The following is a 27,233-nucleotide window of genomic DNA, read 5'->3' as shown; positions in this document are numbered from 1 at the left end:
CTACAGCCCCGACTCAAGGCCACCACATGGGTGACAGTGGTGGTGGCAGGCACGAAGCATCACTGCTAGAAGTTCTTAAGGCTCTCTCCTGCAGAATAGAGGCTCCAGTGTCTCTCCAGGCACGGATGCCCATGCCACTGGGCACTCAAAACAACCCACACCAGAGAAAAGGAGCCTGTGAGCCAGGGGAGACACAGTCCCAGAGGTGGCCCTGAAGAAGAAAGGAACACCCAGTTTGGGACAGGAAGTTATTGGGGACCAGCAGAGAAGAAGAGGTGAGCATTAAGCCATGCGATGCGACCTCTGTCAGAGTCACTCGGACTAGGGAGACAGCTCTGTCCGGGAAGTGCATCCCGGAAGCATAAGGAGCTAGGTTGATTCCCCCAGAACTCAAAAAGCAAGCAGGGAATGGTGACAGTGCAGAGCTGGAGAGGCAGATGGAGACGGAGGCTTGGAGCTTATTGGAGAAGCAATCTGTCCCGACTGGTGACTTCTAGCATAGCTAAGACTAAGAAGACAAAAGTCTGAGATGCAAAACAGTCCACAGATATCTAAATGTTTTCAAATCCTTAGTACCAGGCAAAGAGTGCTCATTATGTACCATTAAGTGGAAAAGCAAGATGTCAAAATTTATGGCATAAAGTCATCAAATGCATATATGTGTTAAAGGACTTGAAAAACAGAAAAATATTGACGGTGGTTACATCTCAGGGTGAGGCGTTCGATGATTTTTGTTTGTATGAACCTATGTATTCTGACTGTCCCACAGTGATATCTGGAAATGTCTGTGATATGAAAAAGAAAGGTTATTAACATGAAAAACAGAGGAAATAGCTTGATGCCCTTTGTGAAAGGCAACACAAGGACCTGGGGCAGATGCAGCCACGCAGGGTTCCCTAAGACAGTTATCCAGCAGGAGGAGTAACAGGAAGAGAAGCCCAGGCAGCCAGAACCTCAGAGCCTGTCCTGTTGAGTTTTTATATCAACGTGACAGAGCGTCATTTGAGAAGAGAGAAAATTCATTGAATGTGCCCACCCTATTGGCTTGTGGGCTAGCCTGTGGTCATTTTCTTAGTGCTTGATGTGGGAGCACCCAGCCCATTGTGGATGGGCCCGCCCCCTGGGCTGGTAGACCTGGGTGCTAAAAGAAAGCAGCCTGATTAGCTTGGTGGCGCACGCCTTTAGTCCCAGCACCTGGGAGGCAGAGGCAGGCGGATTTCTGAGTTCGAGGCCAACCTGGTCTACAGAGTGAGTTTCAGGACAGCTAGGGCTACACAGAGAAACCCTGTCTCGAAAAAACAAAACAAAAAAAAAAAAAAAAAAAAAGCAGCCTGAGGCAGACGTGGTGCATTTCACGCCATAAAATTTGATATCTTGCTTTTCCTCGTAATGGCACATAATGAGAATCCCTCGCCTGGTGCTAAGGATTTGAAGATGTACTTTAAAATATCTGTGTATGATTCTGCTTCTCAGTCTCTCTCTTTTTTTAAGGCCCTTTATAATTATTTTTTAAAAGCACTGGTGTCAAGTCTGTGGCCGTGTCTAAGTCAGGGAGCTAGGTAGACACCGGACGGAGACAGTGACCGCTCTGTAGATTTCGCTTTGTGTGGGTTGGTCTGATGTGTCACTAGCCTCCACTTTTAGGGATACCCTCTGCCTCCACCTCCTGAGTGCTGGGATCACAGCTTTGAGCCACCACATCTGGCTCAGGCAAGTTTTACCCAATGTGGAGCAAACAAGCTATTTGCTCTCATCTGAGTGTGTGTTGTACGTATCTATGTATGTATGTGTGTATGCACATGCCTGGTCATGCATGCATGTATGGAGGCCTGAGATTAATGTCAGGCATCCTACTTAGCGCTCTTTGCCTAAACTTTTAAAAATTTACGAAGTGTTTGCTGTGTGCGTGTGCGTGACGGCGTGCTTGCTCCCACCCCCTGAGGTCAGAGATGTCAGATTCCCCCAGAGCCACAGTTATAGGCAGTTGTGAACTGACAGACCTGGGTGCTAGGAACTGAACTGGGTTCTCTGCAACAGCAGCAAGAACTCCGAGCCACCCAGCCATCTCTCCGTTCCTTCCACCTAATTTGTGGAAATGGGTCTCTCACTGAACTTGGAGCCTGCTGTTTTGGCCAGCCTGCTTAGAGGCATGAGCCACTGGGCTCAGCTTTCCCCACGGGCCCCAGAGTGATGAACCCAGGTCACTGTGTTTGTTCAGTAAGCACTTTACCCAACAAAGAGACCTGCGGTCCCAGCCTCCCCAGCTGTCGTCTCTGAGCACTTCACACGCGCTAATAACTCCTCATCTGTTTCCTATGATGAGGCTCTGGGTGAAGGAAAGGGTTTGAAATGTTCTGTGTGCAAAGATGCGCACCGTAGCATCGCTTTACAAACGAGAACTCGCAGTAGCGTCTACAGTTGGGCAGGCAGATGAAGCAGGAGTTGATGGATCTGCTCCAGGCTGTTACTTAGCCATTAACAGTGATGTTTAGGAAGTGTCTGTCATGATGCTGAGTGTGTTTGTGTCACAGTCACTGGGAACAATGAGACAGCAGAAGAGGAATGTGATTAGATTGAACGGTGGGTAATTGTTTTCCTTCTGTGTTCTTTTTCTACTTTAAGGCTCTGAGAAGTACATTCTCCTTTATTAAATTATAGACAGGTGCAATGGATAGGTATCAACCTTATTTTTCTTTTAAATTATCTATAAAAAAAAAGTCATAGTCTTCTCTATGTTGCTATAACAAAATGCCTGAGGTGGGTACTTTAAAAAGAAAAAAAAGATCAATTTGGCCCGAAGTCATGCAGTCTAAGACTAGTATGCTCCACTCTGCATGGCTGAACCACATCATGTGGAGGAACAGAAAGGGGAAGGGAGTGTGTGGGGGTGGGGGGTGGGCAGAAGAGAAAAAGAGGGGGAGACAAGAATTACGAACCCACTCCAAAATAATCCCCTTCCTTAGCAGCCAGTTCTGTCCAGTGCAAGGCAACCTCTTCTAACAAAACCGTCCGTCACTTATCCTTCCCCAGGGTCACGCCCCCGTGACATGGTCACCTCCAGCTGGCTCCCCACAGCTCAGGGGTGCCGTGCCTCACATCTCTGTTACACTGGGGAACCAAACAAATGGCCCTTTTGGGGACAGACCTCATCTAAACCACAGCATGCCAACGAGGACGTTGAGGGTACAGAACTGAGCCCAGAGGAACCTGGAGAAGAGGTGGGAGCAGAGGGGGTGGAGCCGACCCTGAGGGAAACTTCTGGAAAGTGTGCGAAACTGTAAAAGGACCCTCCAATTAAAAAGTAAGACCCACTAAGGATGGACAATCCGTTTGAATAAACTTGGCAGTCTCATCCCAAGAGAACAGGCAGGTTGACAGTCCCCACTTTATCTACTGGGTCCTATCTTCAACAGGACAGGCTTGTTTGCCTGAAAGCCTGCCATGGTGGGGAAGCTCTGGGGTGGGAAGACCTGAGGATAAGTGTTGGGAAGTAGAATTCCACGGGACAGACATTTGAGTGAAGATGACGTCAACCTTGGGCAAGATTCTCTAATGCACGCATGCTTTCTTCCTTTTATTTTTTATGTATGTATAAACATACACGACCCTGCTCTGAACCATGTGAGAGTTTGTTGCAGACATAATTCTCCTAAATACTTGTCTGTGTTTTTAGCAAGATCAGACGCTTCCCACAGCGCCACAGAAAACCCATTAGAACCAGAATGTTAGCCCCATGGCCCGTTCCAATCCCGAGGCCGCATTCGAATCTGCCAGTGGCCTCCATAGCCCCCTTTCTTCCCCTCAGCAGCCAGTCACTGCCAGATGACGTCTGCTTCAGGAGTAGCGGGTTCTGGCTAACTTGTCTGCTCCCTTGTGGGTGTTTCTCCATCTTTCTTTCTCTTCCTGTTGGGCATCAGTACATTGGGTTGGTCTGATGAGCCTTTGGGGTTTGTCCAGGTGAAGCATTTTAGGGGTAGAAATATCTTTGAGGGGTTGCTGGGTTCCACGTGCCATCTAAGATGGCATGTGGCCTCTACTTCTGGCCACTTAAGATAGTTTCTTTTTAAATATGTAAATCAGTAACAGATTTATTGAGACATAATCCCTACGCTGTAAAGACCACCTTTTAAAAGTATGTTGTCGGGCTGGGGAGGGCGCAGAGGGTAAAGCACTTATGTTGCGAGCGTGCGGACATGGGCACAAGTTGCAAGCGGCGACAGGTGTCTGCAGTCAGCAGTTGCTAGTGGCCTAGTGATCTGCCACTGCATCTGTGGTCAGCAGGAGAGGAGGGAGGCAGGACACCTGGGGTTTGTTGACCATCCAGCCTAGTCAAACTGGTGAGCCCGGTGAGAGACCCAGTCTCAGAAAATACTATGGGAAGACTCCCAGTGTCGACCTCTGACCTCCACAGTGCGCATGCGCAGACTTCATCTCCAACTGTAGTCTCCTCCCCTTCTTCTCCCCAGAGTCCAGCAGCCAGAGATCCATTTTGTCATCCCGAGTTCCCTTCTGGGTGTCACTCTTAATTAGAATCACACAGTAAGTGGCATTTTTGTGTCTGGCTCCTTTCCCCTAATGTAGGGTTGTGGGCCTCATCCGAGTTGTCGAGTTCCCATGTCCTTTTTACAGTCACTTTAACCGCAGCCCGTGGCTCATTCACCAGTCAACGGGCCTTTGGTTTATTTCCACTTTCTGGCTGTTTAAAATAGGGTTGCCATGAGCGCTTGTGCCCACGTTCCTATGTGGATGTCTGTGTTCCAGATTTCACTCTGTTGCTATGATAGTCTCAGCAACTTGGGAAGGAAAGAGTTTCTTTGGCTCACGCTTCCAAGTTCCAGGCTGTCAGTGGCAGAACTCAGGGCAGGTATTGAAGCAGAAGCCACAGAAGACTGCTGCTCACTGGCCCACCCCTTGATGTCATGCTCAGCTCCCTTTATCATACAGCCCACCAGCCTAGGGGTGGTGCTGCCCACAGGGGACTGGGCTCTCTCGCCTCAGTGAAGGTCATTCTCACAGATGTGGCTGTGACCCCATCTGATCTGGACAGTCCATCAGTTGAGACTCCCTTGGTCTTTAGCCGTGTCAACCTGATAACTGACGCTAACTAGGACATTATGTTTTGATTCTAGCTGTGTGCCAGGGGTCCTCCAGAGGATCCCTAGATTCAATGGTTCAGTCGGAGGTCTTGCTGTCAGGCCCAGTACATGGTCTTGATCACAGCTAATGTTTATGAAAGCAGCGGACACACAGCCAAGTTAACCCAGGAGCCGATGCGGGGCAGCAGTCTGCAGGGTACCAGGTGCAGCTTTCAAGTGTGACCTCCCAGGGAAGCCACACAGGATGTACCTGCAGCATGAGATTGTGACTGTGTAAGGGGCTCTTACCATGTGTGCTCCTAGAGACTGGTCACGTCAGCACTCTCTGCCTAACATGTCCTGAAGTCCCAGGCCACAGGCAGAAAAGCAGATGCCTCCGTGTAAGTGTGTTTGTATTGTCTTAGTTTGGTGGATCTCCTTATCAGTCAGCCAGGCATGGAATGCTCAAGAAATTCATCTGCCCAGAGGCTGGCAAGCAGGCCTTTCTGAAGATGGACCTCCTGGGCCTCCTAAGCTGATGCATTTTTTTTTTCACAGCCATTTTACCCATGATCATCTTACCCAGAAGGACTGGGTTAAATGCTAACTCCCCTGTCGTGGTTTTTATTGGCAGCATAACCAGGAATCACCTAGGAACAGAGTGTTTCAGTGGTAGGCTTGTTTACAGCAGTTTGGCCTGTGGTCTGTGGAGAATAGTTTTGATTGTTGGTTGATGTGGGAGGAGCCCAGCCCACTGTGGGCAGCACCATTCCTAGGCTTCCAAAGTGAGCAAGCAAACCAGGTACAGTGTGTCTCCTGGGCTCTGCTCCAGGTTCCTGCCTCGGCTTCCCTCGGTGATAGACTGTGATGTGGAACTGTGATTCCTCCAGGTTGCTTTGGTTACAGTGTTTAACACAACAGAAAAAGAAACTGGACCACTCCACATGGGAACCTTTTTCTGCCCGTCTCCATCACCACCCGCCATCGATGAGGCCTTCCCCACATCCCTGCCAATGCTTTTAATGTCATCTTTCTGCATATTGCCATCCTTATGGGACCAGTGGGGCTTTAAGTGAGTGATTCTTAAGAGTTTAGAACAAAAAGGAATGATCAGAGGCAGCCAAAATGAGTTCTCCAAGAACAGTCCTGCCAGCCTGAACCTGTTTTCCTTCTCTGCCTTTGCATACAAACATAGAGTGATGGGTTTTGCTGGTAAGCTCTTGGCTAATGGTCAGCAACTGGTTCTAGAACCAAGAGGAAGGCGTCTGGTGATTCCTTGCCCTCAGTCCAACCATTTGCACTTATGTCCCAAATCAGGGTGGCACAGATGCCAGCCCATCTAGTCAGTTTGCCCGTTGCCCAAAGCAGGCAGACATTGAACTGCACGGTCAGATCTGGTTCCACAAAGGTTGGGATAGTGTCAGATGAGAAACAGAAATGGGAGTCAGCAGGTGTGGGATGGTAGACGGAGCCGGGTGAAGTGGGTGTTACCAGGGACAAATGACAGACACCCCCCCCCACACCCCCAGCTGCAGGGTGGCCAAGGCAGGTTGATACAGTATTTCTGCTTTTTATCAAAATGGGTGATGAAGTCATGGGGTACCTGAGGGGAAGGTGTGTTCACAGAGGGTGCCATGGCTGAACACAGTGGATTCGGAGGTTAGGCTAGGGGAACCTGTTGACAGAGCAGGGCTGTTCAGCTAAGGGGACAGGAGTGTTGGGTCCTTGAGGGGAGTGTGTGTGTGTGTGTAAGATGCTTTTTGACTCGGGTACTAGGGGAGAACATATTGGACGGGTTCTGGAAGGACTTGTGACATTCTGCAGTTGATGGGGCTGTCCAGAAAGGTGGTGAACCCCACATCACTGGGGGTATTCAAGTAGAGGTAGCTTAATGTTCTACTTAGGAACATGGGTGAGACAGGAAGTAGCCTGAGTGACCTCCTTTAGGATCTTAGGATTACATCATGCCTTTGGACAAGGTCCCCTTGTATGCACCTGTCTGACCAAGCGTTTGGGACCCAGCGGACTCCTCTAAACAGCCCTTGCTCAGTGGCTGGTTCCCACCTGTATCATGGAGTCCACATAGGAAAACTAGCCCTGGCCATGGGTGAAGCTGAGGGGCTAGGTTTCCTATTTGTTCTTTTATTCAGTGCTTCAGCAGATATTTAACAAGTCTCTTCCATGTGCCGGTGCCAGAGGGCATTTAGGTGTGCCACATGGATAGGGGCTGTGGGGCTGATTTGATGCCAGTGGGAAAACCCTTGATCCCGGGCACCAGGGTATCTTTTTGCTTGTTTGTTTTTTTGAGGCATGATCGCATGCAGCCCAGACTGGCCTCTATCACACTACATAACCAGGTGATATGGAACTGGAGCATGCACCACCTCAGGCGGGGCTGGGACTGACGACTCCCTGCACACACACATCCTTCAGCTGGGGCCTGAAGGAGGATGAGCAGCTGGTAGGGGGAGAGGGTGGGGCTGCTGGGAGAGCCTTGCCTCCACGTGCAGCTCAAACACGAGCCCACGCCCAGGCCTACGCCCAGGCCTAGCAGGCGCTTGCTAGGTGTGTGCGCGCTTGTCTAGTGCCCAGGCATCTTAGTGGGAGGGAGGGGTGGCTCGTGCGTGTTTGAGGGTTTGCACATAGAGGCAGTTGCGTGCCTTCCTGGTCCAGCTCGGGGTGACACGAGGATCATTTGTGCCTTTGGCCACCTTTGTCCTCCTCCACTGATACAGCTGGCAGGTCACGGCCTGGAGGGGACGGCTCTGAATATACACCTGTGATCCTCATAACTCGTGAACACTCATTTCTTTCTAAGTAGGGGTTGGTTCAGGGTGGGGCGCAGCAGCCTACACAGCTCTGCTGTGTGGTTTATGTTCTGAGATCTTGTGGCTGCTGCCTACCCTACTGCCAACTTCAGTGGCAGCGGGGGCGGGGGCAGGGGGTGCATAGGAAAGAGGGAGGGAGGGAGGGACTCCATTCTTTCTCCACGCGCATACCCCGCAATTATTCTCCGTTATTGCCAATTGGAGATAAGTAGAAAATAACAGAGGAGTGGGGGCAGGCCTCCAGGCCCGTGCCGAGCTCTTGCCACACAGTGCCACGATGCTGGCATGAGCCGTGGAGCAGGGAGCTGCACAGCGGCTATGGATGATGGGGGCCTGCTGCTCTGGGTGACAGACGCAGTCCAGTCTGGCTAGCTGTGCTATCCTTCTCACTTTCCTGGAACCTCCGTGCCATCATTTGGGACACTGTGCTAGAGCATCCTGCCAGTCAGAGTCCATGCCGTGCTCCCATGAAGTCACTCCCCTGTAGATGTCGGTCACAGCAGCAATGATTACCAGAAGAGATGGCTTTTAAGCCTGGGCACCAGGGAAAAGGCTGACTACTGGGAACATGGGGAAGGAGGTGGGATTGTCTCAGAGGCAGGCGCTGCTGGAGGAAACACAGGACAGAGTAAACCAAGGCATGGCAGTGTTTGGAAACACTGACAAATGGGAACCGGCAAGAACGGGTTGAAGGGTTGTAGTGGCTCAACTGGGCATGCTCACTTAATGTGCAGGGTGCCCTGCTCCCAGCCCAGAGCCACATGAGAGGTGCAGACAGGAGTGCCAGAGGTTTAAGATTATCTTTGGCAGCAGAGTGAGCTAACGGGCTACCTGAGACCCTGTCTCAAAAAACAAGCAAGTCCCATTCCACCCCACTGTCACTCCAGAGTTCCACCCCTGCGACCCTCTTCCTGCACCCTGCCTTACAGAAGTGAAAGGGACAGAGTGTAAAAACAAATGAGGGTGACTGTGGGGATTCGGGAGCAGGGTGAGCAGATTGTCACCATGTCCCTCAGCCTCTAGGCTGAGTGCAGCTAGGGACTAGTAGCCCGGAGGAGCCTTTATGTTGAGACTCCGGCACAAACAGAGTGACTGTCCTCAGATACGCCGATAGTATGTACCATGACCTGGGCTGGGTTGTCAGGGAAACTGAGGCAAGGCAGGTATAGTGTCTGGCCTCAATGAGCTTCTGGCCCACAGCCATACAGAGAACCAATGACAGTGACCAGCGAGGGCCCAAAGAGCCCAGGGTGCCTAGCTCAGCACAGTCCATAGTCTTTAGGGGACAGACCTGACACTTCTAACCAGAGTGTGCATCCTGTTCCCGGCCCTCTCACTGACCACCTGGGAAATTTGAACTGGTTACCTCATTTCCGACCCATCTCCTTGTGTGTGTGTTGGCTTTCTACACAGTTCTAATGGGCAGGCTCCTACCACTGAACCACACTGCCCGCCTAAGAGTTTTTCCCTCTTCTTTCTGGTTTTTCCTCTTGGCCTCGAACAAAGCTAGAATTCAGCCAGCGCTCTAGGTTCCTTCTGGGAAACCTGTGAATGGTCTTCAGTGTGTGGCGTGACTGGAGAGGAACGGCTGTCTACAGGGCCGAGAGCTTGGTAGAGGGTGTGGTGGGTGCCCCTGGCCACCAGCATCGTCTCACCGGGGCCTGGTCCCCTGCTCTTTCCCGCAGATGATGCGGTTTTCCTGGCAGAATTACCGCCGTTATGCGATGGGCAAGAATGAGCTCCGGCCACTCACAAAGGACGGCTTCGAGGGCAGCATGTTTGGTGAGTTGACACAGACCTCTGGGGCCTCCAGTGCTTCTGTCCCTTCCTAGGCTCTTCCAAGCTTTTCTGGACTCAGAGGACCCAAGTGCTCCTGTCCGCTCTTATATCCTCACTTCTGAGCGATGCAGCTTGGGAAAGTGAGGCTGGTGAGGGAGGGGAACATGGAAGACTGGGTAAATCCACCTTACAGGAGGGAGGGTGATGGCAAGGTGGCGTTGTCTCCAGAGAGAATGAATATGTGTCTAAAGAGGCCCCGTTTGGGTTGCCTTTAGATAAAATCTTGGGGTGTCCTTTATGTTGGCTGGTGACAGCAGGTCAGCCACGTGCCCTCACGTTTCTCCTGAAGCCCTTCTGGCTGTGTCCCCTCTTTACTGCTCCATTCTTTGAACCCAGAGCCCCTCTCTGCATCTCCTAAAGGCTGCAAGCTCAGTCTCCTATTTCGGACGTCACTCCTCTGCCTGTCATGGTGCTAGCTCCTGCTCTACAGGCCCTCTAGCAAGAAGATGCTGGGGGCAGCCTGAGCACCTCCTTTCTTTAGGGAAGGATGCTGTGCTGGACCAGATAACCGCAGCACCATATCCCCCACTCCTCACTCCCATGGAATACAGGCTGCTGGAGTTGGATCCAGAGAAGCAAGCCTGATACGGAAACCCCAGGGAAATCTGAAGGGTGACTAGATGCGGGAGCCCAGGGCCTGTGTGTGGACCCGTCATTATCATGGTTAGCGTTACAGGAAATATGATCCAGACCCACATTCTCCTCCAGTAGTCAGCGCTGGAGGATCTCTGCCTGCCCAGATGAGTCACCCCTGTGGCAGTGGCAATGGCAAGGGATGTGGATTTGAGCAGCTTCATGCATTTATGAATGCAGGAGGAAAGGGGGATCCAAAAAGTACAAAATGGGCAAAATAAATAAACAGAATGCAGTTGCTGTCTCATAAATGTAGCCACTGCTGACGTCTGTGTTCATGGCCTTTCAGTTTTTCCTCTGTGTATACAGTTTGGATTTTGTGAGAGGGACATTTGTGATGGCAGTGGTGGCTCAGGCCTTTAATCCCAGCACTTGGGAGGCAAAGGTAGGGTCATCTCTGAGTTCGAGGCCAGCCTGGTCTACAGAGTGAGTTCCAGGACAGCCAGGGCTACACAGAGAAACCCGGTCTTGAAAAAACAAAGACAAAGCAAACAAAGCAAACCAAAAGAATGTGCGCCGGTTGGTTTTCTCATTTCGATGGCCGAATGTTTGACAAAAGTCAACTTAAGGAAGGGAGAGTTTCTTTTGGCTCACAGTTTAAGGGCACACAGTCTATCTTTTTGGGTGCAGGAATGTGAGGGGGGTGTGGTTATTGTTTCCATAGTAAGGAAGCAGAGAGAGGGGCTCTCTGCTTTTTTATACAGTGTGTTTCCTGAGCAACACGCAGAGAGAGTTGTGTCTCTTTGTGATTTTTAAATCCAATCAAGTTGACAGTTGAAGATTACCTGTCACAGGGTATTTATATTAAGTTTTTAAAAATCTTTGAGCCAGGTGTGGTGGCATATGCTTTCAACCCTGCACTTGAGAGGCAGAGGCAGGCAGATCTCTGTGTTTGCGGCCAGCCTTACCTACATGGTGATATCTAGGACAGCCAGGGCTACATAAACTCTTTCTAAACAGACAAAGCAGTAATAATGATAATAATAAATGCTGGAGCTGCTTCTCCCTGTGTTGCGCAGGCTGATGAACTCCTGGGCTCAGACAGCCATCCTGCCTCTGCTTCCTGAGTGGCTGGGAGTATAGTCTGCTCAGCTCACATGAGATGACTTTAGTGGTTTGGCTGACTGTATGGATGTGTCACCATAATTCATGGCACTGCCTCACTAAGGGACAAAGGTGGTTTCTGTTTTTTTCCCATTAAGAATAGTGTAAGAGTTTTACTCCAGGCATAACCACTGGCCTGGGCATGACCTAAGGATAACTCCTGCGTTGGCTGGGGGGAGAGATGGACTTGGGCGTTAGCATGAAGTATGAGGATCTCTGTCAGGAAGCCAGCTGCCTCCTCTCACCGGCATAGACCTACCACCCGGTGTCCCGCTCAGCTGCATGGATAGAAAGCTGGTGGGGCTCTTCTCAAAGCTGTTGAAATGTGGGCTGGCAGGCTAAGTGGGAATGCAATAAGAAAACAACCCCCTTTCTTCCCTGTAAAGGGGAACTGGTGTTGTCGGTTGGGTGTCTGTGTTTGAAACTGCTCAGCAGAGAGCCAGCTATTGTCTAGTTTTATAGGAAGCACTTCTAGGAGGGACTGGGCTCAGTCGGGCTCCATTTGGTACCATCCTAAGGATGTAGGATTGAAGGCACAGCTCTTCAAGACTCCTCTGCAAGGGAGAAGATCACTAGACATCTGGGACAATGGAAAGAACAAATCCCTTGAGTTTGAAGACCCGAGCGCAGATCCTCCCTCTGGCCTTAGCTGTGTGGCTGTGCCCGAGGCACTTAACCTCTCTGGGCTCCAGACGCTGCCTTTGTTCTGGAGCTTCTGTGAGGACAGCCATGGGAGCATGTCGACCACGAATTAGGAGCAAGCAGTGATTTGCACTGAAGTCACTGGGAGCAGCCTGGTCCCAGGAAACCTGCAGAGGTCCTGAGTCCCTCGGGTGTTCTGACTGCTAGGAGGTGCTAGGAACCCATCTGGTCCCACAGCACTCCAGGCAGTAAGCAGGCTCTACCCGCCATGGTGTGATCTGGGGAAGGGAGGGGTGCCCCCCCCCCCCACTGTCATGTGTGCCCTTTATTCTCCACAGTGTTGGGTGCTGGGCTTGGGGTCAGCTGCCTGGAACTCAAGGATGAGTGACAAAGTGGGGTCTCTACCAATCCCCCCCCAAGACTACCTTAACCCCTCTCTCCTGGCAGCCTCTGGGGCCTGTCCAGGGTCTTCAGAAAGGGACAGGTAGAGGTGGCCATAGACCATGCCGTACCTAGTCCTTATTGGCATAACATTCTACAGTCAGACAGACCTGGGTTCAAACCGAGGCTCACGGCTTCCTTGCTGAGTTACCTTGGGCTGGTCATTTCTCCCTGTTAGCTGTTTCCGGGAGCTGGAGCCACTGGTGACGCTGAGCACAACCTGGGCCTGCCTGTGTTAGAGCCTCTGTCAGTGGTGACAATTGTCAGAGTCCATGAGAGCACACGGAAAAGACAAGGCTCCCACCCCAGAGCGAGGGAGAGCGGGTGCACTGCCTGAACCCAGACCGGTGCCACGCACCCGCTTCCTCCCCAGACTCGGTGGGACTGTTGGGTGGCCTCTAATGCCTCAGTGACCTCAAGCCCCTTGAGCCCTGTAGACACAGGATGCTCCAGATCCATCCTGCCCAGCCCCCGCTGTGTGCAGTGCTCAGATGGGACAGGCTCCCACAGTCTGGTCCTGGGGACTCCTCTGGGAGCCTGCATGTGAGGGAAGTCCTGAGCTCACACTGGTGTCTCCCCTTGCCAAGATCTACAGGAGCTCTGGTGAGAATGGTCACTGCCTGAGTGTGGTCTCCCTGTGTGGCCCTTCCCCATGCCAGGCACCCTGTGCTGCCCCATCCTTCCTCAGATCAAAGCTGTTCTTTCTCTGAGGGCGGGTCGTCTTGCTGAGGAGTCTCTCTAGCCCGTTTTTGTGAGGCACTTCACTGTCCTCAGTAGCTTGTTCTCGGCCACATCCGGCTCAGCAGGCCCCATGGAAGACACTCCCAAGGCCCCGCTGGCCACCAGAGAAGACACTCTTGGTCTGTCACTCAGGCCAGGGGACATGGCTTTCCCTTCCTCTGTTAGTTTGCCAGATGGGACACTTCTTGCCCAGCTGGATGTCGGAGAGGCATGGACTTCCAGTCCAGATAAGGTTGCATGGTTCTCTGCAGAGTGAACGGGGCCTCAGTTCGCAGGGCCTGTGATGATCATAGTTATTGTATATATTTTATACATTCTATTTGCTTATTTTGTGTGCGGGCACAGATGCACAACGTTGCACAGGTGGAGATCAGCAGAGTTAGTTGTCTTCTATGACACAGGTCCTGGGGATTGGACACTGGTGGTCAGGCTTCTTGATGGGCGCCTTTATCTGACGAGCCATCTTGCTCATCTTTCCCGTGATGATTAACAGGGAGATGAGCACAGGACCCAGTCCCAGGCACCAAGGAGACGCAAGTCAGCTGCTCTTACTGTCCTGTCACCGGGACTAGTCTTCAGCCTGGGACAGTGTGTGTGTGTGTGTGTGTGTGTGTGTGTGTGTTTGCGGGGTGGGGGGGGGGGGCGACACAATGGTAGAAGAGCCAGCCACAGGTTGGCAGCCACCATGTTATAAAGCAAGTGGCTTGGTGTACAGAGGCCCGGACTCTGCCTATAGAAAAGGCCAGTCATGAATACCTACAGCGAGAACGCAGGAGGCAGAGAAGTATAAGCTCACTGTGAGAAGCCCTGTCTCCACAGCCAGAGGGCAGGGGGTTGATAACACTTTGCTGTTCCTTGCTGTGTGATCTTGGGCTAGTTTCCTAACTTCTCTGGGCCTGTCTGCCCAGCTGCACAGCGAGGCACTAACAGTGTTTCCACCCCAGGATTGTTTTCAAAGGAAGCGGCTAGCTCACACAAGCTGATGCGCATGCCCAGAGCATAGGCTGCACTCTGCAGATAGGCAGCATCGTAGCCTTCGTGCAGGAGAGCCCTGAGATCAAACTGTGCTGCTCCTGTGTGGTGGAGGCATGCCCAGCTTCCCTGAACCCAGAAACCCACGTAAGGAGCACAGGGCTGTCCCCATCTCGTCCCTGTTGCCTTGGTAGGAGTGCAGTGGGCACTTCTTGGCCCTCATCTGAGCAGCGTCTTAGAATCTTGTAACAGGAAAGCCACACGGAGTAAACTAGCCTGTTGCCAACAGAAGGTTCGGGGTGTCCAGGGCAAGTGATCGGCAGCACCCCGTCTTTGCATTCCGCATCAGCCAGTCGTGAGTGTGGTCATCTTTCTGTCTGTGCATTGAGAACTCAGCCCCTTCCTGACAGGAGCACCACAGGACAGAGCCTTGGTACCACTGCAGGGGCCCTTTGGTGGTGTGGCTGTTCCTTTGTTTGTAGGGTTGGGAAGCCGAGGTCCAGCTTGGGGAAAAGGGACTTGCTGGAAGTGACAGCTCCGGTTAACCCCGGCCCACTGTGCTTTGCAACACCTATCCAGAGATTAGCCAGATTGTCACACGAAGCTTGCCGCTGTGGCCAGGTCACAACTAGATGTGGATAAGCTTAGAACTTCAGCACAAAACTGTCTTTCAGGAGGTGTGGGAATTGGGGGCCAAGGGTCCTACACACCCTAAATACACATCCCTCCAGACACCAGAGCTGCACTCCAGTGCACTCCTTGTAAGGTGTCATTTACCCCCATTTACCCAGTGTCCCTCATTTCACAGGCAAGAGGACAGAGCTACCAATCTCCAGGCCTTGCAGTGTAGGCCCTGAAGCCCAAACAGTAAGGTAGCATGCGGCCCACTGCCCCCGAGCACAGTGTAGGGGGACAGAAAGCTGCCCCAGGGCTGGAGGGATGTGCCCCCTCACCCACCACAGCTAGGGTCTGCATCACCTGTCTCTCGGCGTCATTACTGTATATGAGCGGAGTTTTTAGAGCACAAAAGACTTGTCTCCCACCTAGAAAATCTGCCCAGCAACCTCAGGAATATCTGCTTGCGGCCATGCCATTGGCTGTCTAGGCTGAGCAGCAAGGAGCAGGGATTTGAGCATCAGGCTAGGGTTTGAATCCCAGGTCTGCCGCTTACCCATCTTCTGAACCTAGGGTTAGTTTCTTGATCTTCTACACCAGTTTCTCCATCCGCACAATGGGTACAGCAACAGCTTCATCCGGTACAAGGATCGAATGCAGCCGACGCGTGTTAAGCACCTGGCGCAACACCTGCCCGCCTGCACTCATTAAGCGGAAGCCGCAGTCAGCATTCTGCTCGCTAATTAATAATAACGACTCAGATTCTAATCCAGGAAAGAGCAGTGTCTGGCACACAGCGGGCTCTTGATGGATTGTACAAAGAATGAACAGCCTGCCACCGTCTTCTGCCTGGGCCATTTCCTCTTTGTTTCCAGTCTGGCTCCACTCTCTCATCCCCTTCAGTGGCCTTGACCTCCTGCCATGGAGTGCACTCGCTCGGAATCAGCAAAGAGACCTGGGAAAGTGGCTGTCCTGCTTAGTCAGCAAATCTGGTTCCCTGCGTCTTCGCCCTGAGAGGATGGAGGTGTCCCTAAAAGTGATATTCCCCAGCTCCGAGCCTCAGGGTGATTGTGAAAGCCCCAAATTGGATTCTGTCTCTGCCCATGGATTGCCCTATAGAAATGCCAGCCCAGTCCTCATCGTGAGGATGATTTATAGCCCCGAGTGAGTTAAGAGGCAAAGGGAGCACGGTGTGATTTTCGGATCACGGGCTGGCAGTGTTCGGCCTTGGCAGAGAGAAAAATCATCTTCGCCTTGTAAACGAGCAAATAGGATGTTGAGGAGCGAATAAATCCAGACCCCCGAGGTGTCGTTTTTTTACAATTGCTGTAGGGTGTGTGGCTTAGTAGTTCTCACCCCATGCTGCTCACAGTCTCCTGCGTGCATGCGCACACCGGCACACAGGCCTTTCTTCCTGGTCTGTTTCAGACGTGAGCGCTCCTCCCCAGCCCATGGAGCTCCCCTTTGAGAAACCAGCTTTGCCAGCTGAGGAGTTCGTAAAGCATGCCGGCCTGCCCACATCTCCCCGGATCTCTAGCGTGCCTCTCAGAGTTTGGTTCTGGGAAAGTCTATCTCCGGCACTCCCCAGGAAGTCCCCCCTCCTCCGACCCTCCCTTTGCTCCTGGGTGAGGCTGGACGGTCAGCACTCGGAATGGCACCGAGCATTAAGAGGTCTCCAGCCTGGTCTGGGGAGGTGCTCAGTCAATACAATGCTTGCTGTGGTGAGCGTAATGGCCTGAGTTCGATTCCCAGATCCGATGTTAAAATCCTGGCCATGGTGATGCATGCTTGTAACCCCAGCACTGGGGATACAGAGACAGGCGGGTCCAGGGAAGAGATGTCACTGGCCAGCTAGCCTAGTCTACTTATCCATGCTGGACAGTGCCTAAAGACACCTGAGGGTGCCCTCTGCTTTCTAACACATGCCCACAGACGCCTGCATACTGATACATACAAGAGCTTTTTTCTCTATTGCACATGTGTCCCCTTACTGATGTCTTTTTAAAAGAAAGGATTACATTTGTTTATCCATGCGTGTGGTTGTATGTGGGTGCACACATGCCTTGGCACATATGTGGAGGTCAGAAAATACATTTCAGGGGTCTGTTCTCTCCTTCTGTCATGGGGGTTTCAGGGATCAAGTTCAGATCATTAAGCCTGGAAGCATCTTTGCCTGCTGACCCATCTTGCCAGCCCCCCTCTCTCCCTAGTACCTAATTCTTCCCATTGGTTAAGTAATAGCGTTTCAAGTTGTCTGGTGAAAATAATGTTTCTGTTTTATAATCTGTTTTTTGGTTTTTTTTTTTTTTCTGGAGTTTTTCTTCTGAGGGAAGAAAAACATCTCTAGTTCTTGGAACATCAGCGTTCAGCTGGGCCGCTGGCTGTTCTGGCAAGCTGTGCACACACACACATTCCTGACTTGGGCTGGGATTTGCTTTGAGAAAGGACTGTCATCAACTTTGTGAGCGAGCAGCCACACTGTCGTTCCTTGGACAGAGTAGGTCAGGCGTTGGGGCAGCCAGCACCCTTCCAGGAAGTCACATGCTTTGGATGCCCTGCAAGCTCAATCCGGAGGCCAGAGGGTGGAAAGGCACAGAGGAAATGAACTAGAAACTTCAGGCCCACTGGCAGATGTGCCTTTGCCACGAGGAGGGTAATTGGGTGAAAAGTCAGCCACTTCCCCCTAGCCCCCGAGTTGAAGGACAGGCTGGACCCACAGTCACTCGACAAATGCTATAGCCCCATGGGGTCTCCGTGGGACCTTGAATGACAATCTCCTAGCCACCTTCTGATGGTTAGAACGCCCCTTGGGTCACCCTGGGTGATTTCAGCATAAACACTTGTCTACAGAGTGACTCACTGGGTTTTCAGGCTTAGGGGCAGCTGGCTGGCCACTGGCAGGGCCCTGTTCACTCCCTCTGAGACCGCTTTCTCCTCCGAGCGGTTTCTAATTAAGATGCATCGGGGGCCCTTTTCTTTTCCTTTAAAAGCCCTAGCACAGAGCAGAATTTATTTCTTTAGAAAATATAGTAGCAGGTTGTTGTAAAAAGAATTCTCAGGCGAGAGGCCTGGGTTGGTGTCCCAGTACTGGCGCCGGCTGTCACCAGAGCCCACAATATCCTCTGAGCCTTGTCAGCATCCACACAAAGGGCCTGAGCGCAGAGCCTCTGCCTCTGGACCCCTGGCTGTTTATTAGGTGCGCTTTCTGTCTCTGTGTCTGTCTCTCTGTCTGTCTCTCTGTCTCTCTGCTATTGCTGATTCTCTTGGCATCTGAAATGTTAGCAACAAGTCCTGCTCCCGTGGGAGCCTAGTGAGTCAGGGTATCTATTCCCAGAGTGAGTTACTGCCATGCGTGAAATGATTCATATTGAAATTGACATTCCCTCCCTGTGGCAGTGTGTTCCACCCACTCTCCAAAGACCTTTCTTTCCTTGGAAACAAGACTGAGCTGACAGCAACCAGCCCCCTTTCTTCTCACCACGCTGATGGCGCGCACTCGCCAAATTCTCCCGCAAATTCTGTGACTCATTGGAATGTGGATTCACACCATGGCGATGCCAATAAGATTCTCTGCAGCTGTCTGGTCTGGTGTCTGAGGATGGGGAGAATGGTATCCAGGGAAGACACTTTCACTTGAGGCTTAACAACCTGGATCCAACCCTGATTTTGGAACATGGAATTATTTGGAAAATAATTTTTTATAAATTTCTTATATGTAATTGCCGCACATTTCTTTCCTGAGATTGAAGCATTTCCTGTTGGAGTGAGTCGTGGTTAAGACCCAGGATGTAAAGGAAACTCACAAACCATAGGAAACTCCTGAAACTTAAAAGATTTACAGAGCCCCACCTCTACTGTTGTATCAACAGTAACAGTTGCTAGGGAGGGGAGACTGTCCAGCTGTGCCACTTGCAAGTCTGGGAGGGAGCACCAGGGATAACACTTCCATGAATTGTCACTTTGCTGGGATGAGGCAGCTGCCTTTAAGTCACTGGTGCCCATTTAACTAACCCCAATAAACTCATTGGTTCACTCAGCTAGACTTGAGGGACCCTTTTCTTTGCTCTGTTATTATGTGTCTTGAAGAAAAGCCACAAAATACATGCTAGGAGGGAAAACAAAAAACAAAAACTTGAAACTCTTAGGTGTTACTTGAACATCTGCCCAGTAAAATCATAAGCACACACCACAGCGACATCTGCACATATACAGCTGTGGACCGGCCATGCAGACCAAGATGGAGAGAAGTCCCTGGCTCTTTAGGATGCCCTTCCTGGTCAGTGGGTACCCAGTGGTAGCTGCTGTCTTGACTCCTGACACCAGGAACCCCTTTTGTCTGCTCTGAGCTTTTATGCCCTGCACCTTCCAGACATGGGTCTTAGGCTCGTCATTCTGTTATGAACAGCAGTTGACCAGAAGACGGCATTGGATTCCATTACAGATGGTTGTGAGCCACCATGTGGTTGCTGGGATTTGAACTCAGGACCTCTGGAAGAATAGTCAGTGCTCTTAACTGCTGAGCCATCTCTCCAGTCCAGTAGTTGGTTCTTTATCAGGTCCTTCTGCCAATTGTACTGTTGCTGGCCGTTTTTGTTTCTAGTATTTGGTTACTATGTAAAACCTACTGTAAAAGACTTCTTGTTTACCATGAAATGATACATGGTGTACTTATAGAGGTTGTAGCCATCACTTCAATTAGTTTTAGATCATTTGCATCATCTCCCTTAGAAACCCCATACTCACAGCACATGATTCTACTTATCCAGTTTCCCTCCCCACCCCCACCCCTGGGTGGACTGGCTAATTCTAAGCACTTTATCTAAGTGTTAGGATATGGTCTGACTCTAAACGGACCCTGGCAGGCTTGCGTTTCCATCACTTGCTTCCTAGCTTGTGTTACTATCTGGAAAGCTGTGGCGCCTCAGGGAGGTGGGTCCCAAATGGTAGGAGTACCGCTAGGGGCAGAGCTTTGCAGAGTACACCTGCCCTGTGTTTGGGGATGGCACTACAAGCGCCTGCAGTATGGCCTGAATCACCCCCTCCATGCCTTCTCTGCCAAGATGTCCTGAGACCCTCTGAAACCAAAGGAAAGCTTCCCTCTGTTAAGATGTTGCTCAAGCATTTTGTCATAGCACTGCAGAAGTAACTAGTGCATGGTTTGCATCACAGCTGGTCTTTGTAACTGGCTTCTTTTCTCTGAGTATGTTTTGTGTTTCATCCACATAGTAGCACGTATTGGCACTTCACTTTTCTTTATTGATGAATACTATTCCATGGTATGGATATGCCACATGCTAAGAGCTCCGTAGTTGACATTTTAAGTTTCCTTTTCTGTGGTTGTTGCTGTAATAAATAATGCTTCCATGATATGTGAGGGGGGTGCACGGCACAGAAATACCCACAGGGGTGTAAATGAATTATCTTTATTATAAATATTACAGTGAATTAAACTAGCAGCTATATTTCTTCAGCTTATATTATTCCCCAATAACCATACAGAAAAAAACAATATTTAAAACCGTACTTCAATAGCTGAGCAGTTAAATGATCTATCTTTACTTTCTGTGCTAATCTGATCACCCTTCAGCCCCATCCCATGATACTTGCATATTATTATTGATCTGGGCTTTGGCTTCAGGTGTGTTTCTATGGTCTCTCTTCGGCCTTCCTCAATGGCTCCAAATCTTCCATCCTCCTAACTGATTGAATCTCCTTCTCTCCCTCTTTCTTTTCTCTGGTTGGTGGACATCTTGCCCACCATTGTCCTGCCATTGGATGATCAGTGTTTATTGACAAGGCAGAGAATAAATGGTAAGAACTGTTTACACAAACTTGAGACAGGAGATTCTTGACATAAGCATTACAAAGCCATGTCTGGATTGAAACAAGATGTGAGGGCAGAGAAATCAGCATTTGAATAACACAAGGGTAACCTTTACAGGATGCACAAAAACCTTATGCCTTCAGAGGAGAGAGTGAGCAAGAGTGTGGTCCCTTTGAGTCTAAAGGATGTTCCTTGTGGCTCAGGTGAGGCACGTCTGTTGGAAGAGACCTTCTTTGGGCGTAGACACCATGTTCACAGATGTAGCTTAAAATACCTGCTCTGCTCCTGCCCCTGCTCAGGAACCAAGGACACCCAGCTTCTCTGTTCTCAGCTGCTCAGAACTTCAGGTTCCACCCATACCATAAAGGTGCCGCGCACGCAGTCGGTCTGGTGTGCTTCTGCCTGGCTGCTGAGAGCCCTGCAGCTGGGTGAGCCGCAGTGGGTTCACGCATGCGTGGGGATTGCAGGGATGGCTCACTGACCACAGGAAACAGCACTCAGCTGCATCTCCTAACCTCCAGCCAGGGGCCTCTGGAGCAGGAAGATCACTTTCCACACTCCACAGAAGGCAGCCCTCACTAGCATTATCAGAATCAATAGGGACGATGACATTTTCTGAAAGAGCCCCAAGGAGACAAAGCCCTGGAAGTAAGCTGTCAGCACAGTTTGGTGCTAATATTCAAGTTTGTTTTTTCTTCTCATCAAGTCTGAAAGACAACTTGCAATTCTCTGCCTGTGGTTTTGTTTTGTGTTTTAATGACTGGATAACATATAATTGCATTTTCTCCCCTGATAACGGTGAATTCTGGGAATAGTCCATTGGAGATCTTTGCCATTGTCCTACTTGCACCCGCTGTCCCTGAAGAGGGAAGGGCAGAAGAAGGGAGCCATGTGACTCAGGCCTTCTGTCCAGGTCACTTCCTGGGTATGGCTCTGCCTAGGGCCCTGCTCCTGAAATAGCCATCGCCCAGAACTGTGTCTGGACATTGTCTTGTAACAACTAGCAGCCAGGGGTGAAGACGTGGAGAGCATGGGTTACTGCGCAAGTTGGAGTTTAGTTTGGCATCTGTGTGCACTGAGTCCTCACTGTGCACCCAGCTGGGAGCCAGGCTCGGGATGGGAAGGAAGGCTGAAAATCAGCCAGGTCCGGCAGGCTCACAGGAAGGTAGATCAGCGATGCCCACATCTGCCACCAGTCAGAATGTATGCAAAGGGATCATATCTGCCAGAGACCCTTGGGGTGTCCGAGGAGGGGCACGCACCCCATTCCTGAAGCCCTAAAGCTGTCATCCCTTTCCCACCCATCTCTGCATCTTGCACTGTGGGGGACCGTGGAGATGGTGGCATTTGGAAGGGGTTATGTGAGCGCAGCTGCTCATTCTCGGGAGCCAGGTTGCTGGGAAGGTACACGCTGACAGATGACAGTGAAATCCATTCCAGGTGAGGGACAGCACAGGCCACACCCAGGAGGCCACTGTCTGACAGGGGTTGGGAAGTGTGGGAGTGGGGTCTGGGCGTCAGAGATCTCTGTGCACTCAGCCGTAGATCACTCCTCATGGCTCTGTGCAGGCTGACTACTTCATTAAGTATAACACATGGGGCCCATGGGCCCACAGAATGTTTTAATTTCAATTTCTTTTCGAATCAGAAGAAAAAAAAAAGCACATGTAATAATGTACCCAGATGAGATCAGACACATCTTTATAGTGATACAGCTGTAAATGGCCCTTTTCTCTCTTTGTAACAGAGGAAGTGGAGTTGGGTATGATAGTGTAGGCTTACAGTCCCCACATTGAAGGTTGGAGGCAGGAGGATCAGGAGGTCAAAGTCTAGCCTGGACTAAGAGTGAGAACTTGTCTCAACCAAACAAGAAAAGAAAAGCGCGAGAAAGGGGTCCCAAAGACCACCTGCGAGGCCCCAGGAAGTCATATGGACCCCGGTGCGTAGAGCTGCCTTTCCCTGCCTAGTGGATCTGAATCCTGGGCCTGTCTCACTGTTGCCCCCAATGTTGACCTTAGCAACCCAGCAACAGCCTGTTTCCTCCTCTCTTCAAATCAGGATGCTTCCTCTTGAGCGCCAGCCATTACATCTTAAAGGGTGAACAGACTCCAGGGGGTGACCTGCCCCTGCTGCACAGGTGGTCAGATCTGGGCTGCCTCCAAAGCTGAGACCTCTTTCTTTTCTGGGCCAGTAGGGGTAGGTGAGGTGGGGGGTGTAGGACCATGCATGTATGAGGGCCTCAGGCAGCTTCAACATCAGGCTCAGAGGCACCTAGAGGAGGCAGGACTGTGTTCTGATGACTTAGAAGGGGGCTGCTCTATCAACGCTGCTTGCCTTGGTAGCTGGTGTCCCTCTTCCCTGCCTTAGGATCTAAAAATAAGAAGCCAGACTAACCTTCCTCACGCGGAGGATGAGAAAGAATCTCGAACACTCCAGACAAAGCTGTCGCTTGACATTCCCTGCCACCCTAAGAGGCTGCAGCTCCTGGCTAATGAAGAAGACTTCTGTGGGGGGAAAAAAAAAAAAACTGAAGCCTGCTTTCTTGCCTGAAGCAAACCCTGAAGTGGCTTCATTTGAAGGGCTTGAATTCCCGAACATCAAACTCCCTCAGACCAAGAAGCAAGTGCAAAAAAGTTCCTGCAGTCTTTGAAAAATGTATTCTCTGGGCTCTGCCAGGTTCTGGGGGCTGGCTGTACATGTCTCTCCTTCAGGGAACAGGGAGTGGGAGCAAGTCTGGGCATCTCTCCAGGGTCCAGCCTCCCCTCCCAGAACATGTTGGAGTGGATAGCTCAACCCACGGACTGGGGAAGGTGAACCCTCTACGGCTGGGTGGTTAGCTAGAAAGTTGTACAGGCTTCAGTATCAGGAAACCTTGTGTACCATGTGCTTGCTGCCTGTGTGAACCTCGGGGATATGAGTCAACATTCCTGTGCCTCAGTTTCCTTTCCTGGAAACATGGGAATTGCGATGGTTGAGGGTGAGCTTAGTTAATGCATCATAAGGACATTTTCTGACTTTGATGCCTTTATTATTAATCTTGGGGTTTGGGTTTTTTTGAGAGAGTCTTCCGTAGCTCAAGCTGGCCTTGAACTCCTCGTTGTAGCTCTGGGTAGCCTTGAGCTCCTGTTCCTCCTTTCCCCGTTCCCTCAGTGCTGAAATTGCATGCAAGAGACACTGTGCTCAGCTCCCGTCACCATTATCGACATCATCTTTCTCGTGAATATTTCCTGATCTGTCTATTAAGGAGCCCCTTCCCTGCTGTACCATCTGTGGCCCCTTTAACCCACCTTCCCTTGAACATGGGCTCGCCAGCTCTGAAATGAACTCGATAGTAAAGCTATTCATCTTTTAAAAACACTTTTATTATTATTTTTTTTAAAGTACATATCACTGTGTGTTATGCACATGAGTGCAGTTCCTGCAGAGACCAGAAGGGGACGTCATAGCCTCTTGACGTTCCAGGCAGCTGTGAGCTGCCTGGTGTGGATGTCAGGAATTGAACCCCTGTCCTCTAGAAGTTCAGGGCACGATCTTAACCGCTGAGCTATCTCTCCAGCCCAGATTTGGTACCCACACGTCCCATTGGAGTTTGGTTCCATCTACAGCAGACTCAGTTTGGGGTGGGGGTGGGGTGGGGTCTGGAGCTGGCCTGGGAATCTGGGTTGAGCACAATATCTCTGTGTCTCTATGATGGTTCTGATATCTTAGACCAGGTAAGCGAGCACTGCTACAGAGCCAGGTCAGGGCCCTGAAGTGACTAGCCCCTGCTAGTTGACCCAGATAGGATTTTGGCACCTCAAGCCCCCTACTCTCATCCCATAGGTGCCAAGTCTGCCTTGTAGCTGGGCTCCTGCTATACTGGGGACAGTAGGGGTGGCCTGGAAAACAGCCATATGTGCAGTGGCTCAGCTGATGTTAGCTGACAGACTACAGAATCTGCACACGGCAGGTAGACCAGTTGTAAGAACCCGTCTTCCAGCTGGCCACATGCTAAGTACTTGAGACTACTACCCACCCCAGTGGAGAACATCTCCCATCAACCTCATACTGTTTCTAAGGCGTTGCCAAGGAGGGGCTGAGCTATGGGTGGATATCAGCCTCCAATGGGACTTCGGTACTTCTAATAAGAAAAACCTTGAAGGCCAGCAAGATGGCTCAGAGGGTAAAGGTGTTAGTGGCCAAGCCGGATAGCCTGTGTTGGATACATCCTGGGGCACACCTAAAGATGGAAGGAGAGGCCCGATTCCACAGAGAAGGAAGCTAAGAATCTGTCCTTCATGTGTGCTGTGTATTGGTAGTTCCAGCTTCTCAAGAAGCTGAGGCAGGAGGATGACTGAGGACTGACCCAGGTTATATGGTAAGATCTTCTATGAAGAGGGGAGAGTGAAGGAGGTTAAAGAAGCCTTATTGCAACAAACAGCTCTTCCCCATGACAGGTCTGGGCCCTGCCTCCCTAGCCCAGGCTGGCTATACCCACAGACACCACCACTGTGCAGGCCTGGCACATCCTGCTCACCTCTCCTCTGATCAATGGCCAGAAAAGCAGGTCTGTGGCCTTGGGGTTCCCAGCAAGTACTTTATCTCTTCCAAGGCTGAGTGGCTCTCATCCATCCCTTATCTCCCTTCCGGCCTCCAACCACCATTGCCTGCATGAGGTTCACTGGATTAATGCCTCTCTCTAAAGATCGGCACTGCGGCAGGCAGACACTATTTTCTGAAGGCAGGTGCAGCCTCCCACTGGCCCCCAATCCCCTCCCCGTCCCCATCAGATGCCTGAACAAATGAGTGTGCTTCAGAGCTGCACAGCCCCCAGCGTGAGGAGAGGAGGGAAGCAGGCCCCCCAGAGATGCCAGGCAGGCTGGAGGAGCAGGGCCTCAGCCTGCTCACAGGCTTCCGACAGAGCCCCGAAGGGCGGTTGTTACACGGCTTACACATCTAACCGCTTCAGTTTGGCACGGGTCTGAGGTTGCTGGCTAAGCATCTTGTCAGCGTCAACACAGCTGACAGAGTTACGACACCAGGAATACTTAGAGTTTGCAGTTTTCCCGGCCTCCAGCTGATCCTGTGAAAATGTCACTTCTGTTTCCAGAGAGCTGATTTGTGTCCCAAATTTTCTCTTCTCTGTGGGAAGGGCCTCTTTGCCAGGTGGAGCAGAATCCTCTTGTCACCTGAGGCTCCGGTGTTAAGGGATCTGGAGACCCGGCGCATTTCACGTCTGGTTTGTCACTGGTTCTCAAGGCTAAGTTCCTACAGGATGGACTAGTGAATGAAGCAGTGCCAAAAACATGGCCATCTCCTATTTATATGTTCATTTATTAAATAATGTGTGTGTGTGTGTGTGTGTGTGTGTGTGTGCGTGCACGTGCACTGATACATTCAGAAGTGCATGTAGCAGCCAGAGTGGGTGCTGGGTGCCCCCCTCTATTTCTCTCCACTGTATTCCTTTGAGGCAGAGTCTAACTGAGCCTCTAGCTTGAGTCTTGCTAGCAGCCCAGAAGCCCCAGTGGGGAGGATGAGCCTGGTGAGTCATGTGTGTGTGTGTGTGTGTGTGTGTGTGTGTGTGTGAGAGAGAGAGAGAGAGAGAGAGAGAGAGAGAGAGAGATGTGTGGTGTGTGTGTGAGAGAGTGATGTGTGTGTGTGTGTGTGTGTGTGTGTGTGAGAGAGAGAGAGAGAGAGAGAGAGAGAGAGATGTGTGGTGTGTGTGTGAGAGAGTGATGTGTGTGTGTGTGTGTGTGTTTATGTTCTGTGTGTGCTGAGATCTGATCTTAGCCTTCACAGTTCTGCAGCAGATTCTGTTAACAGCCAGGCCGTCTCCCCAGCCTGACGCTGTCATTTTAAAGCTGCTTTCACGGACTCAAAGCCTTTCACCAGGTGGCATGTGCCCTCATCACTGATGTGCCTGTGTGTCTGTCCAGTCTGGTGAAGTTTGAGCAAACTCTGTTATCCGTGTTGGCATTGTCTGAGTATGGAAAACAATTTTTAAAAAGATTTATTTATTTATTTTATGTATGAGTACACTGTAGCTGTCTTCAGACACACAGAAAAGGGCATCAGATCCTATTACAGATGGGTTGTGAGCCACCATGTGGTTGCTGGGAATTGAACTCGGGACCTCTGGAAGGCCAGTTAATGCTCACAACTGCTGAGCCAACCACTTCTTAGCCCAGGAGAACAATTTTTTTGAAATGGTTTTTCTATGCAGCCCTGGGTGTCCTGGAACTTGCTATGTAGAACAGACTGGCCTCAAACCACGGAGATCTGCCTGCCTCTGCCTCAAGTGTGCTAGGATTAGAGGTGTATGCCACTATAATAGCCTTGGAAGTCTTTTCAGCTCTTGAAATTACTTAATCTGTATGTGTGCACGTGTGTGTGCTTGAGTGTGCAGCCTTGCTGGAGGAAGTGTGTCACTGGGGGGTGGGCGTGCTCTTAGAGACTCCATGGCCTTGACCCACTTCCAGTTTTCACTGGCAGCTTCATGCCTGTGATTAAAAAATGCTACCTCTCGGCTTCCTGCTCCTG

General features: G+C 50.9%; 1 protein-coding gene across 3 annotated transcripts in view; it reads left to right on the top strand.

Moving 5' to 3' along the window:
- Positions 1–27,233, top strand: part of Man1c1 (mannosidase, alpha, class 1C, member 1) — a 142,601-nt gene that overhangs the window by 54,319 nt on the left and 61,049 nt on the right. For all 3 annotated transcript variants that reach the window (NM_207237.3, XM_006538757.4, XM_011250232.3), the window contains exon 2: positions 9,589–9,685. In NM_207237.3, coding sequence (NP_997120.1) covers positions 9,589–9,685 — 97 coding nt within the window. The remainder of the gene's footprint in view (positions 1–9,588; positions 9,686–27,233) is intronic.

The sequence above is a fragment of the Mus musculus genome, chromosome 4 (assembly GCF_000001635.26).
Source record: "Mus musculus strain C57BL/6J chromosome 4, GRCm38.p6 C57BL/6J".
NCBI lineage: Eukaryota > Metazoa > Chordata > Mammalia > Rodentia > Muridae > Mus > Mus musculus.
The sequence above is the reverse complement of the archived record's forward strand: the minus strand, read 5'-3'. Positions and strand labels throughout refer to the sequence as shown.